The 14,219-nt window shown below is 41.5% G+C and overlaps 1 protein-coding gene across 1 annotated transcript in view; it reads right to left on the bottom strand.

The window, feature by feature from the left end:
- Window positions 1-13,240, bottom strand: part of NSG2 (neuronal vesicle trafficking associated 2) — an 81,932-nt gene extending 68,692 nt beyond the window's left edge. Inside the window, exon 1 of the mRNA XM_007951664.2 lies at window positions 13,112-13,240. Coding sequence (XP_007949855.1) covers window positions 13,112-13,240 — 129 coding nt within the window. The remainder of the gene's footprint in view (window positions 1-13,111) is intronic.
- Window positions 13,241-14,219: the final 979 nt, after the last annotated feature.

Here is a 14,219-nt window from a genome sequence, read left to right as displayed (position 1 = left end):
CAGAGGAAAATTGTTTCTTTCTACTATTAAAAGCAGGGTTTTATACCTATTTGGACAAATGAAATTCCAAGTTTTTCAAATATCATTGTGGATTTGGGCAAAGCCATAAACGTGTTTTCTTTTCATATTTACACATCACTCTCCCATTGTTCTGTGTGCTGCTATGAAGAACATAATTTAACATAATTGACATTGTGAAAATGGGATAAATTATTCATCCTGAAAGGACTTCATGTCTGGATATAATTCCCCTTTCTCTGGCAAGGCCAGATAATACATGGTGGTTCAGATGGCACAAAGTAGAGATCATAAAAATTTAAAATACTACTTCCCAGGATTATCAATAATGAAGAGGTCCCCACATGGAGCAGCACCGGGATTGGCAGAAACAATAAATAAAAGCACAGAAGTGCTGACAAGGAGCAAGACTGTATTTTTATGAGCTGGACTTGCACAGGCCAAAAATAGATCTAAGGCATTCCCTTCAGCTCATCTTTGCAACACAGATAGAAATTTAGAGCCAGCAGAGTGGATAGCTCTACTCTGAGCACCTACTGTTTGCTGACACTGTGCAAGAAGTCCTACTCATGTGGACTCATGTAATTCTCATAATTCTCCTACAACATTCTCGCCAAGCCTCCAGCTCTCCTTTAAAATAATTGTTATTATTCCCATTTATATATGAGGAAATGGAGGCTCAGAGAGGTCAGTCATTTGTCTATGATTAAATGACTTGTAAATGGTGGAGCCAGTGTTCAAGCTCAAGATCATCAAGCTTTTTTCCTACCTATCATATTAAAAAAAAAAAAAAAATTACTGGGCACCCAATACATGCCTAGCACTGTGCCAAAGGCTTTACAGCCTATATTTCATGAAATGTTATCAATCACTCTATGAGGTAGGGGTGAATATCTCCATTTCACAGATGAGAAAACTGAGTCTTGGGTAACAGAAATGACTTGACTTTACATAGTCACTAATAGGCAGAACCAAGACTTGAATCTAAGCTTCTGGCTCAAGACCAAATGTCAACCACTAATAAGGTCATCATTCTAGAATCAAAACTCAAACTCTGATCCTATGACATCTGGTACCCTACAACCAGTTGTCACTAAGTCAACTCATGACATCCCCATGCATGTCAGAGCAGAACTGTACTCCAGAGGGTTTCCAATGGCTGATTTTTCACTAGTAGATCACCAGGTTTCTTTCAAGGTACATAATAGGGGCCTCATAAATCCTGTTGAATGAACAAATGAACAAATGAATCCCATCTCTAAAGAAAAAAGCTGATGGGGCTTGAATCTTTAGTTGGAAAACTTCCCCATTTTTCTCCCTCACTCCTCATCTCACACTCCATCTCTTTGGGTTTCAGTCTTTCCCTAGCTGGTTGAAGCTTGCTACTGGGCCCAGAACATGGGGCAAAATGTCAATGCTCAAGAGAATTAAGTGCAGTGATATCCAAATCCCAAAATTCACAGATGGGGAGATTGCAATGATTAAAAAAAAAAAAAAAGATAATTTGATACTGCTCATGGCAAAAAAAGATGGAAATTATAGAATAAAAGTCTTCAAACAGCCCTCACTTCCATCCTTTCCCCAAAACATTTAAGTTTCTTGGGTGCCTTCCAAAATTTTTTCATGAATTATAAAGCATAAAACACTCATGCACACGTGCATGTATGTTTCCACAAATGGACCCACTCCATAGTACCTTCTTTAAAGTTTTACTAACTAAGCAATATATCTGTTGCTTCCTTCCACAGTAGCATGTACAGAGTTGCCTCCTTCTCATAAGAATTGCTTAGTACTGCATTTCCACACCCCAGAATTTATTTAGTCAGTCTTTTCTCATGGGACATTCCAGATGCTCCCAGTTTTTGTTGTTGTTGTTTGTTAGTTTTTGTTGTTGTTGTTGTTGTTATGTGCCGTCGAGTCAAACCTGACTCATAGCGACCCCTCCTTGGGTTTCCAAGGCAGTATCACTACGGAAGTAGATTGCCCAACCCAACCTTCCTTCCGAGGAGTGGCTGGTGGGTTTGAACCACCAGCCTTCTGGTTAGCAGTCAAGTGCCTTAGGCACTAAGCTACTAGAGCTCCTCTCATGCATATGATGCAATTTAAAATTTAAAAGACCATGGTGTACCTTAATCATCAAAGTGACACCAATGCATGGCATTTTCAAACTTTTTATTTATTTTGCCATTCTGATAGATAAAAAAATAAATATATTTTGTTTCAAATTATACTGCCTTAAATGATAAAGAATTGTTAATATGCTTATTGGTCATTTTATACCTTTTGCCTCACCAGAGCCTTTGGAATCTCTGAAGAATGAGAGCAATCTATGAGCTAGAATCTGCAGTGATGTGCATTTCTGCTGCTCCTGGGTGGAATGCTGATGTCTCTCTTATCCTGGGTCTCCAGGAGAAAAATAAAACCTTGGGAGGAGCCAAAGGAAAGGCCAAGAAGACACACAGGGCTTAGGGACTTGGAAGAAGGACTGGGCCATCCACTTCTGAAACAATTGGCCATCTGTCTCTTGCTGCCCAAACAGGGCCACTGTATGGAGGGCCAGGCGCCACAAATCTGCATCTCCACCACTGAAACCCCATTCTTTTCAGCCTCTTTTGCTTTTATAGTCTTCTTTCAAAAAAATATCATCTTCAGGCAATATACTCTGGATATCCAGTGAAACAAAGGAAACTATATCGGTGAGCTATCTCTGAGTGCCATGCACTGAGGCCATCAGAAAGTATTTGCATTTTTCTTCATAATCACCCTATTAGTAGATATTATGCTCACTGACCCCTGAGAAACTGAAGCCTATAGATGCTAAACAACTTGCCTAAATTCACACAGTAAGTAAAGAGCTCAGCTGATACTTGAGCCAGAGTCTCTAACACTACGTAGTACATATGGTCAATCATACAAAATTTGAAACATACCTAACATCAATAATTGGTATCTACACTCCTTGGAGACAACAATCATGTGAGAAAGAAGGGCTGCTTATGCACAGGGAGACAGCTCAGGGGGCAGAAGTACATGGAAGGATGGACACAGAGAAGAGGTAACTATGGGGAGGAAGTCTGAGGGAAGCTATTGCATTGTGGTAAGCTGTGGTCAATGTCATGAGACAAAATATATGTGGACCACTGTATGGAAAGTGAATTTGCTCTGTAAACCTTCACCAAAATCACAATAATAAATAAATAAATAAATAATCGGTATCTAAATGTCTCCTCCCACAAGCAGGTGAGAGACCCTCCTGCAGGAACACGTGAAAATTTAGTAATCAGTAAAAAGGAGCATTTTCCCAGAGCCAGGCAGCTGGCTTGCTGACTACACTATTCACCAGGGGCCTTGCCAAGGTGAGTGATGCCTGTCTGTAGCTTGTTTCCTGTGACCTGCCATCTACTAGGTGGCACCTGGGTGCTAATCTTGGCTACACCTAAAATAGGTATATCATTTCACCCCTCTGAGCCTGTTTCTGCATCTGTAAAATGAGAATACTGTTTAGCAACCACACAGAGTAATTATGAAGACACTGAGTTTATTATTCTGTTACTTATATAAACAGAAGGCAGCAAAGCACAAAGGGCATGTCCCAAATTTGATGTGCCAACTTCTTAAGATCTCACTTTTATGGCCCAGTGAGAGCTGCTTAGATTCAGATCAATTCCCCTCTCTGTTACCTGGAAAAACTGAGCCTAGAACAGTGGCTTAAGATAGCCATGGAAAAGGGGGAATGATCTTAGTGCCACATGGAGGACTAATTGGAAGGAAAGACCAAGCATGAGTCTAGTTCTATCTCTTTTCCTGAGAGAGGACAGTTTGTCAGTCTGTCAGTTTGTCATAATGTGATGGCTTGCATTTTGCCATGAGGCTGGAGGCTTTGTGACCAGTATTCAAATACCATCAGCGTGGACATGGTGGACAGGTTTCAGTGGAGCTTCAAGAATAAGACACACTTGGAAGAAGGACTGAGCCATCCACTTCTGAAACAACTGGCCACCAAAAATCTTATGAATAGCAGTGAAACACTGTCTGATATATTACTGGAAAGCATTATGAAAAGCTGTGAAACATTGCCTGATACCATGCCAGAAAATGAGCCCCTCAGGTTGGAAGGCACTCAAAATATAGCTAGGGAAGAGCTGCCTCCACAAAGTAGAGTCGACCATAATGACATGAATGCGATAAAACTTTCAGGACCTTCATTCATTGATGAGACATGACTCAAAATGGAAGAAACATCTGCAAACAACCATTAATGATCAGAACATGGAATGTATGAAGTATGAATCTAGGAAAATTAGAAGTTGTCAAAAATGAAATGGAACACATAAAGGTAGATATCCTAAGCATTAATAGCTTAAATGGAGTAGTATTGGCCATTTTGAATCAGAAAATCATATGGTCTACTATAGCAGGAATGGCAAATTGAAGAGGAATGGCACTGCATTCAGTGTCAAAAAGAACATATCAAGATCTATCCTGAAATGCAATGCTGTCAGTGACAGGACAACATTCATACACCTACAAGGAAGACTGGTTAATGTGACTATTATTCAAATTTACACACGAACCACCAAAGGAAAAGATGAAGAAATTGAAGACTTTTGCCAACTTCTACAGTCTGACATTGGCCAAATGTGCAATGAAAATATACTGATCATTGTTGGTGATTGGAAACAAAGAAAAGCATCAGTAGTTGGGAAATATGGCCTCAGTGATAGAAATGACACCAGAGATCACATGATAGGAGTTTGTAAGACTGACAACTTACTCATTGCAAATACCCTTCTTCAACACCATAAATGGTCCTCGGAAGGAAGACAGGGCAATCTACTTCCATAGTAATACTGTCTCAGAAACCCAAGGAGGGGTTGCTATGAGTTGGGTCCGACTCAATGGCACAAAACAACAACAACATATGCATGAATCTCACCAGATGGAATACACAGACATCAAATAGATTACATCTGTAGAAAGAGGCAATGGAAAAACTCAACATCATCAGTTAAACCAAAGCCAAGAACTGACTGAGGATGAGATCATCAGTTGCTCATATGCAAGTTCAAGTTGAAGCAGAAGATAATTAAAACAAGTCCATGATAGCCAAAATATGGCTTTGAGTATATCACATTTGAATTTAGAGACCATATGAAGAACAAATTTGATGCATCGAACACCAGTGACTAAAGACCAGACAAGTCATGGGATGACATCAAGAGCATCATATATGAAGAAAGAAAAGGGTCATTAATAAGACAAGAAAGGAAGAAAAGACCAAAACAGATGTCAGAAGAGACTCTGAAGCTTTTTTGAAGGAAGAGTAGCTAAAATGAAAGGAACAAATGTTGAAATAAAAGAGCTGAACAGAAGATTGCAAAGGGCAGCTTGAAAAGACAAAGTAAAGTATTATAATGAAATGTGCAAAGACCTGGAGTTAGAAAACCAAAAGAGAAGAAAACACTCAGCATTTCTCAAGCTGAAAGAACTGAAGAAAAAATTCAAGCCTTGAATTGCAATATTGAAGGATTCTATGGGCAAAATATTGAATGATGCAGGAAGCATCAAAAGAAGAATTGGTCGATGTTCAGTCACTTCATGAGGTAGCATATGACCAAGAACCAATGGTATTGAAAGAAGTCCAAGCTGCCCTGAAGGAACTGGTGAAAAACAAGGCTCCAGAAATTGATGGAATACCCATTGAGATATAGAGCTCTGGAGGTCCTTACTCATCTATGCCAGGAAATTTGGAAGACAGCTACCTGGTCATCTGACTAAAAGAGATCTATATTTGTGCCCATTCCAAAGAAAGGTGATCCAACAGAATGCAGAAATAATCTAATAGTATCATTTGTATCACATAACAAATAAAATTTTGCTAAAGATAATTGTAAAATGGTTACAGCAGTACATTGACAAAGAACTTCCAGAAATGCAAGCTGGATTCAGAAGAGGATGTGAAATGAAGGATATCATTGCTGATGTCAGATGGATCTTAGCTGAAAGCAAAGAATACTAGAAATATATTTACCTGTGTTTTATTGACTATGCAAAGGCATTCAACTACGTGGATCATAAAAATATCATGGATAACATTGTGAAAAATGGGAATTCCAGAACACTTAATTGTGCTCATGAGAAACTTACACATAGCCCAAGAGGCAGTTGTTGAAACAGAAGGAAATACTGAATGGTGTAAAATCAGGAAGGATGTGCATCAGGGTTGTATCCTTTCACCATACTTATTCAATCTGTATGCTGAGCAAATAATACAAGAAGCTGGACTATATGAAGAGGAACATGGCATCAGGATTGGAGGAAAACTCATTAACAACCTGTGATATGCAGATGACACAACCTCACTTCATAAAAGGTAAGAGGACTTGAAGCACTTACTGATGAATATCAAAGATTACAGCCTTCAGTATGGATTACACCTCAACATAAAGAAAACAAAAAACCTCACAACCTGACTAGTAAACAACATCATGATAAATGGAGAAAAGGTTGAAGTTGTCAAAGATTGAATTTTACTTGCATCCACAATTAATACTAATGGAAGCAACAGTCAAGAAATCAGGTGTCATACTGCACTAGCAAATCTGCTGCAAAAGACCTCTTTAAAGTATTGAAGAGCAAAGATGTCGTTTTGAAGACTAAAGTGGGCCTAAGCCAGGCCATGATACTTTCATGCTTCATATGCATGTGAAAGCTGGACAATGAATAAGGAAGACAGAAGAAGAACTGATTCCTTTGAATTGTGGTATTGGAGAATACTGAGAATACCATGGACTGCCAGAAGAATGAAAAAATTTGTTGTGGAAGAAGTGCAGCCAGAATGTTCCTTAGAAGTGAGAATAGCCAGACTTCATCTCACCTCCTTTGGTTATGTTGTCAGAAGGGAGCGGTCCCCAGAGAGGATATCATGCTTGGTAAAGTAGTGGGTCAGTGAAAAAAGGGGAAGACTCTCAATGAGATGGATTGATATGGTGGCCGCAACGATGGGGCTCAAGTATAGCAAAGATTGTAAGAATGGTGCAGGACCTGGTAGTGTTTCATTCTGTTGTACATAAGGTCGCTATGAGTTGGCCCCAACTCAATGGCATCTAACAACAGCAACAACTTGTGTAATGATTTGTTTTAAGCCTTTCTTCTCTACTGGACTGGAAGCTCCATGAAGACAGTAGCTATACTTGTCTTTTCATAGTTGTATGTCCATAGCCTCACACGATGTCCTTAGAGGTACTGTGAGCACATAGATGGTATCAGCAAGATTTGCTGGATGATTGGATGGATGGATGAATATCTTCCAGTATAAGTATAACTATATAATTGTAGTTATAGGAATAACTATAGTTATAGTTATGGGTGATCAGGGAAGGTGTCTGGGAGAGCTGCATCTGGACTGGGTTTAGGAAGATAAGTTATGGCTCCTCAAGCAGGCAAATGGATGAGAAGGCATTATGGGAGAAGAAATGGATATGCAAGGATGGAGAGGCATGAAACACCCTGAGAGTGTGGAACACTCTAGGGAAGCGTTTCTGAACCTCAGTGCCATTAAAATTTTAGATGGGAGCATTCTTTGTTGTGAGGATGGTCCTGTGCATAGTAGGATATTTAGCAGCATGCCTGGTCTCTACTTACTAGATGTTAGTTGTACCCCCACCCCAGTTGTGACAATCAAAAATTTCTCCAGAGATTGACAAATGTCTCCTGGGGACAAAATCCCAGCTGAGAACCACTGCTCTGAGATTCTCATGTGCAAGATACAAAGTCAAAGTGAGGAGGCAGGAATGGAAGATTGAGTGCCAGATAACCTAAGGACCTGGAATATCAAGGTATGCACTTGAGGATTGAATGTGAGGATAAAAGACTGAAAAGGAGTTTTCACCAGAGAGGGACCTGAATATGACTCTTGGAAGCTCCCTCAAGTACAGTGTAAAGGAGGGATTGTAATGACAGAGAGAAGAGATGAGAGCAACCACAAAGCCAGGCCTATCTCCTCTCCCTGGGAAGGTACCACCATCTCCAACCCCAGGCAGGGAGAGAACCCTGGAGGCTGTGATGTCCTCTCTGGGAATCACCCCAGGGCCCCACCTGCAGGTCAGGAGTCTGCCTGAGGGACAGCTTGAGGAGGAATAAAACAGGCTGTCATCATGGGTGAGAGATGTGGAGCCTAAGGAAGTATTGTCCAGGTGAGAGGCTTCTCATTATTGAAAGCAACACCACCATGCAGAGAAAAAAGTTAAGGTGTTAGATATATCAAGCTTCCAATCTCAGCTCTTCCACTCTCTCTGTGAAAATTGGGCAAGTAAGGCCATTTACAAGCCTTGGTATCCCCATCAGTGAAATGAATGCACTGTTAGCCACCTCACAGGGTTGTTGGGAAGATTAATTGGCATAATAGGAAGTGCCTGGATAGCCCTATCCCTAGCCAAGTGCAAGTCCTTCAGGCATGTTTGTTCCCTCCACTTGCCTCCAGAATGTTTTCTCCTGATATTTATATCTCATATATTTTATATTCTTATCTTAAATACTAAAAGGTATTTAGTAAATATATCTAAAGATAATTGTGAACAATATATATCAAACACATTCTGTAATTTATACTCTCAAAAAGGAAAATCATGATTTAACTTCAGGATCAAACCGTATTTTGTTCTGATAACCAGTACTTACCACCAACTGAAATGTAATCAAAGAGCTGAAAAGTATGTGTCGCAGATCATTTTACTTTCTCCAGAACTCATGTGTTGGTTTGTAGCACTGTGGTGTCTTGTGTATTGCTACGATGCTAGAAGCTATGCCACTCCTCTTTCAAATATCAACAGAATCATCTATGGTGAATAGATTTCAGTGGGAGATTTCAGTCTAAGGAAAAAAGGCCTGGGGATCTACCTCCAAAAATTAGTCAATGAAAATGCTATGGATCACAACAAAATATTGTCCAATACAGTGCTGGGAGATAAGCCTCCTAGATTAGAAGGTTCTCAATATACACAGTGGCTGCAACAATGGACTTGAGTATATCAACAAATATCAGACCCTGCTGGTATAGGAGGCCTGGTGGCATAGTGCCTAAGGCATTTGACTGCTAACCAGAAGGCCAGTGGTTCAAACCCACCAGCCACTCCTCAGAAGGAAGATTGGGCAATCTACTTCTGTAGTGATACCACCTCGGAAACCCAAGGAAGGGTTGCTGTGAGTCGGATCTGACTCGATGGCAGTGGGTTATTGGCTGATATTTGAAGATGGTGCAGGACTGGACATTTCATTCTGTTGTACATGGAGCTGTCATGAGCTGACACTGGTTCTACAGCAGCTAACAACAGATCCCTGTAAGGTAAGTCCCAGTATTATCATCCTCACTTTATATGTGAGGAGGCTGAGGCCTCTGCAGTTTAAGAAAATCTTCCAAAGTCCTTAGCCAAGATAGGCTAATAAAGGGGAGCAGATATTCAAACCCCCCTAGAGTGGTGGCTCTAGCCTGTGTTGGCAACTGCAACACTATTCTGAACTATTAGAGGACCTCATGATGAGTCAGAATTGACTCAATGGAAGTGAGCTTGGTGTTCTGGGTTTGGGTTCTTGAAGGAACCCTGGTGGTGCAGTGATTGAGTGCTCAATTGCCAACCAAAAAATCAGTCTTCAAACCCACCAGCCACTTCCTGGGAGAAAGATGTGGCAGTCTGCTTCCATAAGATTTACAGCCTTGAAAGCCCTATGAGGCAGTTCTACCCTATCCTATAGGGTTGTTATGAGTCAGAATCTACTCAATAGCAATGAGTTTGGTTTGGTTTTGCTTTTGCCTTCTTGAGTGGAATTCACTTTTAACACTTATTCTAATTTCAGGGGAAAACTTGTTTACTCTTGTAAAGATCATAAAATCTGAATACTAACACAGAAAACAGCCAATGCAATTACTGACTCACAGAGGAAAGACAAAGGCCTAAGGGAGCAGAAGGGATTCAATTGAGTCACACTGGGAGTTAGTGACTGATCTTGAGGCAGAGCCCAAGCCTGTGGAATCCTAGGCCAGCTTGTTCCTTGTTCCTGCTGAGGTGGAAAGTTCTGGAGCTACACCGCCTGGGTTCTACATCTGAGATCCACTGCTTACTTGCAAGGTGCCTTGGGCAAGTTACTTTACCACTGTGTTCCTGAGTTTCCTCATCTTTAAAAGTTAAAGTAGCAGCTCCCTTATTGAGTTCTATTAACTGTTGAGAGGATGACATAAAGTTGTGTGTGTACATGTACACTTATAGCTTAGAACAGCATCTAACATTTAGGAAGCACCCCAAAATGATAGCTATTCTCTCTCATTGCTAGTTTTGCACCAGGTATATTACATATGCGGCCACATTTAACTAGAATCTCACCATTGTGAGGCAAATGTGATCCTCCCCCATTCACAGGGAAAGAAGCTGAGGACCACCCGGTACACTTTGTGATGAACATCAGAAGACACTCTGTGAGGATGCCCCCTGTAGGGATGTGCCCTATGGGGATGGCCCTTTATGGAGAAGGGCTTCTGTGGGGAAGGGCCCCTGTGGGGAAGGGTCTTTGTAGGGATTTGCAATCAATCTGTGCTCCACTGCATCTTTCAGGACAAATTGGTTTCCCCTTCTATGTATGCATGTGCACCACAGGAGATAATATTTCATCCCCCACACTTTGGGATAGCTTTCTGAGACATCTAGACTGGACACTCAGTGGTAATCAGGTCTGTCTCCTTTCCCAAGGACAAGAAAGAAGCCCTTGGAGCAGAGGAGCAAAGGAAAGAATCAGGGAAGACAGAGGTTCTGGTAATCTCTGGAAAAGCTGACAGGTGTGTGTAGGGCCAGGGGCAGAGGTGACTTCACTTCACTCTCTTTTCCTTGCACACCTCTCAGGAGTGTGCAGATCTAAGAGGCTTAAGGGTAAAGATTTCTTCTGAAGCCTTGTACAATTTGGAGGGAATATCTTCCCTTCTCCCTTCCTACCACCCCCCACCCCCCACTTACAGCTGAGTTCAAAATCCAGCAGACACTTGCTCCTTCTGCATACTTGGATAACTCACCAAACTTGTCTGATCCCTCAACTTTTCATCTTTAAATGTGAGTGCATAATCCCTGACTTCCAAGAGTAATGGACATCTAGTTGTATTGTCCAACACAGTGCTGGGAGATAAGCCCCCTAGATTAGAAGGTTCTCAATATACACAGTGACTGCAACAATGGACTTGAGTATATCAACTAATATCAGACCCTGCTGGTATAGGAGGCCTGGTGGCATAGTGCCTAAGGCATTTGACTGCTAACCAGAAGGCTGGTGGTTCAAACCCAAGAGCCACTCCTCAGAAGGAAGATTGGGCAAAGATTGTTCCTGCTGAGGTGGAAAGTTCTGAGGTGGTTCTCAACTTTGGGTGCACACTGAAGTCTCCTTGGGATATTTAATTAATAACACCTAGGATCTGCCCCCAGAGATTCTGATCTAAGTGGTCTGGGGGCGGGGCCTAGATATTAGAGTTTTTAAAAGCTCCCCCAAGTGATTCTAATGTGAAGTCCAAAAAGAGAAAGAAAGAAAAACAAAAAAAGAGAGATAGACAGAGACAGAGAGAGGGAGCAATGGAGGAAGGGAGAGCAGGAGGGACGAAGGTAAGTAAGGTAATGAAGTAAAGGAAGGGAGGGAGGGAGGGAAAGAGGGAGAAGGAAGGAAAGAAAAAGAAAGAAGAGGGAGCCTTTGATAAAACATGTAGCAGGCACTCAATACTGTCACTTCCCCTACCTTTCCCATTTCTTTGTTGTTGATTATTTATTCAAAATTTATTTTTGAAGGCCTCCTAGGATGGCTCAAGAATTCTTTATATCTGCTACCCGCCCACCCCACCCACGTTCTCAGATCGACAACCTCTGCACTTTCAAAACAGATGACTCAATCCACAGCCAATCAGCCAGTCCCTTTATCTAGCTTTGGCTTCTCTTCTATTGATTGGCTGGAGCCAATTGGTTAAGACACACAATGCCCTCCCAGAGATGCCAATTAGAAGATCAAACAGACGGACTGCTCCATTGTTCCCTCTCTAGCCAGGGAACTCTATCATTTGACTCCACAGCCATTCCTGACAGTGTGCAAAAGCTCACATCATAAAACCCCAAATTCCCTCAGAGGGATTTTAAACAATAATGTGTCTCCCATCTGTGTCTGTGGGACTAACCTCCCTCTGCTTTTGTACAAGGCCCACCTCCATTCTTCAACGACCACTCCCTTGTCAGGAGATGTGCCATCAGCCAGTCACTCATTTCCAGCCACGCCTCCCCCAAAGATGCTCTACTCTAGCTTGTTGTGCCCCAAATACTCTTCACACATCCATACCTTTATACATCTGTACCCTTTGCCCTAAATGTTCTTTCTTCCCATAGTCCACCTGGTAGGTTTCTACTCACCTTTACAAACCCAAGTCAAATATTCCTTCTCTGCACCTTACCTAAACTATCCTCCCAGTTCCCTCCCCAAAACCTCCCCACTCCCTCCATCCCCTGGAAGAAGTTACTTGTTTCTACCGCTGTGCCCTCACAATCTCTGTAAGCCTCAGATATAACATTACCATGACACATTACATTAATTGAAGAGTTATACTGGTTAGAGCTTTTGTCATTTGTCTTTTTTATAACCAACTCCTAGCATAGAGACAGGGCCTCAGCAGGTAAAAACTAAATGCTGCTGGGCTGAATCCTATTCTCTGTCGTCAATCCAGACCTGTAAATTTCTGAAACACCTTTCCAAAATAGACCAAAAAAATAGTCATTTTCTCTGTCACCATCTAGAAGCTTATTCATCTACCATGATATTCATCTACTGTGATAAAACTTGAAAAAGGAAAGATTAATTTTCTTGCCCATGTATGGATAGGCAGACAAACAAAAAAATGAATAAACACTTACCATAAATCTGAAACTGCACAAGAGATGTCATATCTCTGAGAGGAATAACTCGATTTTACAAGAAAGGGAAGACATTTGGCTGATGAGGGAATGAAAGAGTTTGGGGAAAATATTTTGTTTTATTTTCCTGGGGTGGGGAAGTATGAAGATGAGGAAAAGAACACCTGCTTTACCTTTTCTGGAGCAGGCAGCTGCAAGTGGTTAACCTCCAGGGGAGTGATGAGAGGGACAGTCTGGAAGCCATCCTCCACAGAAGGTGGCTTGGTGCCCTTCTCGCTGGGGTTGCTGTTCAGTTTCACCATCCTTATGCCTTTCTTTCCAGACCTAAAGCAAGCAGTGGTATTCTGGTTACAGCAGGAGGTGAGGCAAGGAAAGAGAGGGCTGATGACAGAGAAAACATCACACCCCAACGGCTCCACTCGGGTGCCTTTCAATCTAGAGATCAGTCATCAGTCTTCCGTTAGATTTCCTGACATGATTCTCGTCGTCCAGTAAAACTTCTTTAATCATCAAATTATGTCACTTGCCCATGGAGTTCAACAAACCTCAAATTTGGGGAACTCAAGGAAAACCCCAGATACACATCAAAAATGCAAGCACAAAAATATAGCCAAGATGCTGGAGCTAAAGTGTTCATGTAATCTCGGGGAAAAGCTTATTCTTAATGCAAAACAAAATCTATTATCCTGGGTCACCCTGCAGTATGATAAATTTCACCTCACCATGATGACTGCTGTTTTATTATATTGAGTTTTTTTTTTCAGCAATCCCCCTAAAATAACAATACATATGTTAAACATCTCTATGTGTAGCCTTTTATATAACATGTATATTGTTCATGAGATAAAATTTCCTAAAACAAAACAAAACAAAAAGGCTGGCTTGAACCCAAGCTTGTTATTCGGCGGTCCGTGGAATGCCTCCATTTCCTCAATAGCAAAGGGCCGTGTTTTTCTGGTTCCATGGAAAGTTAGCAGCCCCCATACTGCAAGATTGCCAACCAAATAAACAAATCACATTTATTCCTCTCCAGCTCCATTGGAAGTCAAACGGGGCTCCCACCTCACCCCTAAAAACCCAGCACAACTAAATTTCTCTTGTTAATCTTACCGATGGAATCTTATTAGATGAAACAGGGTTGTTGTGGGGTGAAAGGGGTAGTGAGGGGCTGGAGGGTGTTGAGAGTGGGATGGAAATGACAAAAACAAATGCCTACTTACTGTGTGATACTCTTGGGGGGGGGTCAGAGCAGGTTCAAGCCAATTTGAAGAGGAGGAGGAC

The sequence above is a fragment of the Orycteropus afer genome, unplaced genomic scaffold (genome assembly GCF_000298275.1).
Source record: "Orycteropus afer afer isolate SDZICR_OR568_19922 unplaced genomic scaffold, OryAfe1.0 scaffold00306, whole genome shotgun sequence".
NCBI lineage: Eukaryota > Metazoa > Chordata > Mammalia > Tubulidentata > Orycteropodidae > Orycteropus > Orycteropus afer.
The sequence above is the reverse complement of the archived record's forward strand: the minus strand, read 5'-3'. Positions and strand labels throughout refer to the sequence as shown.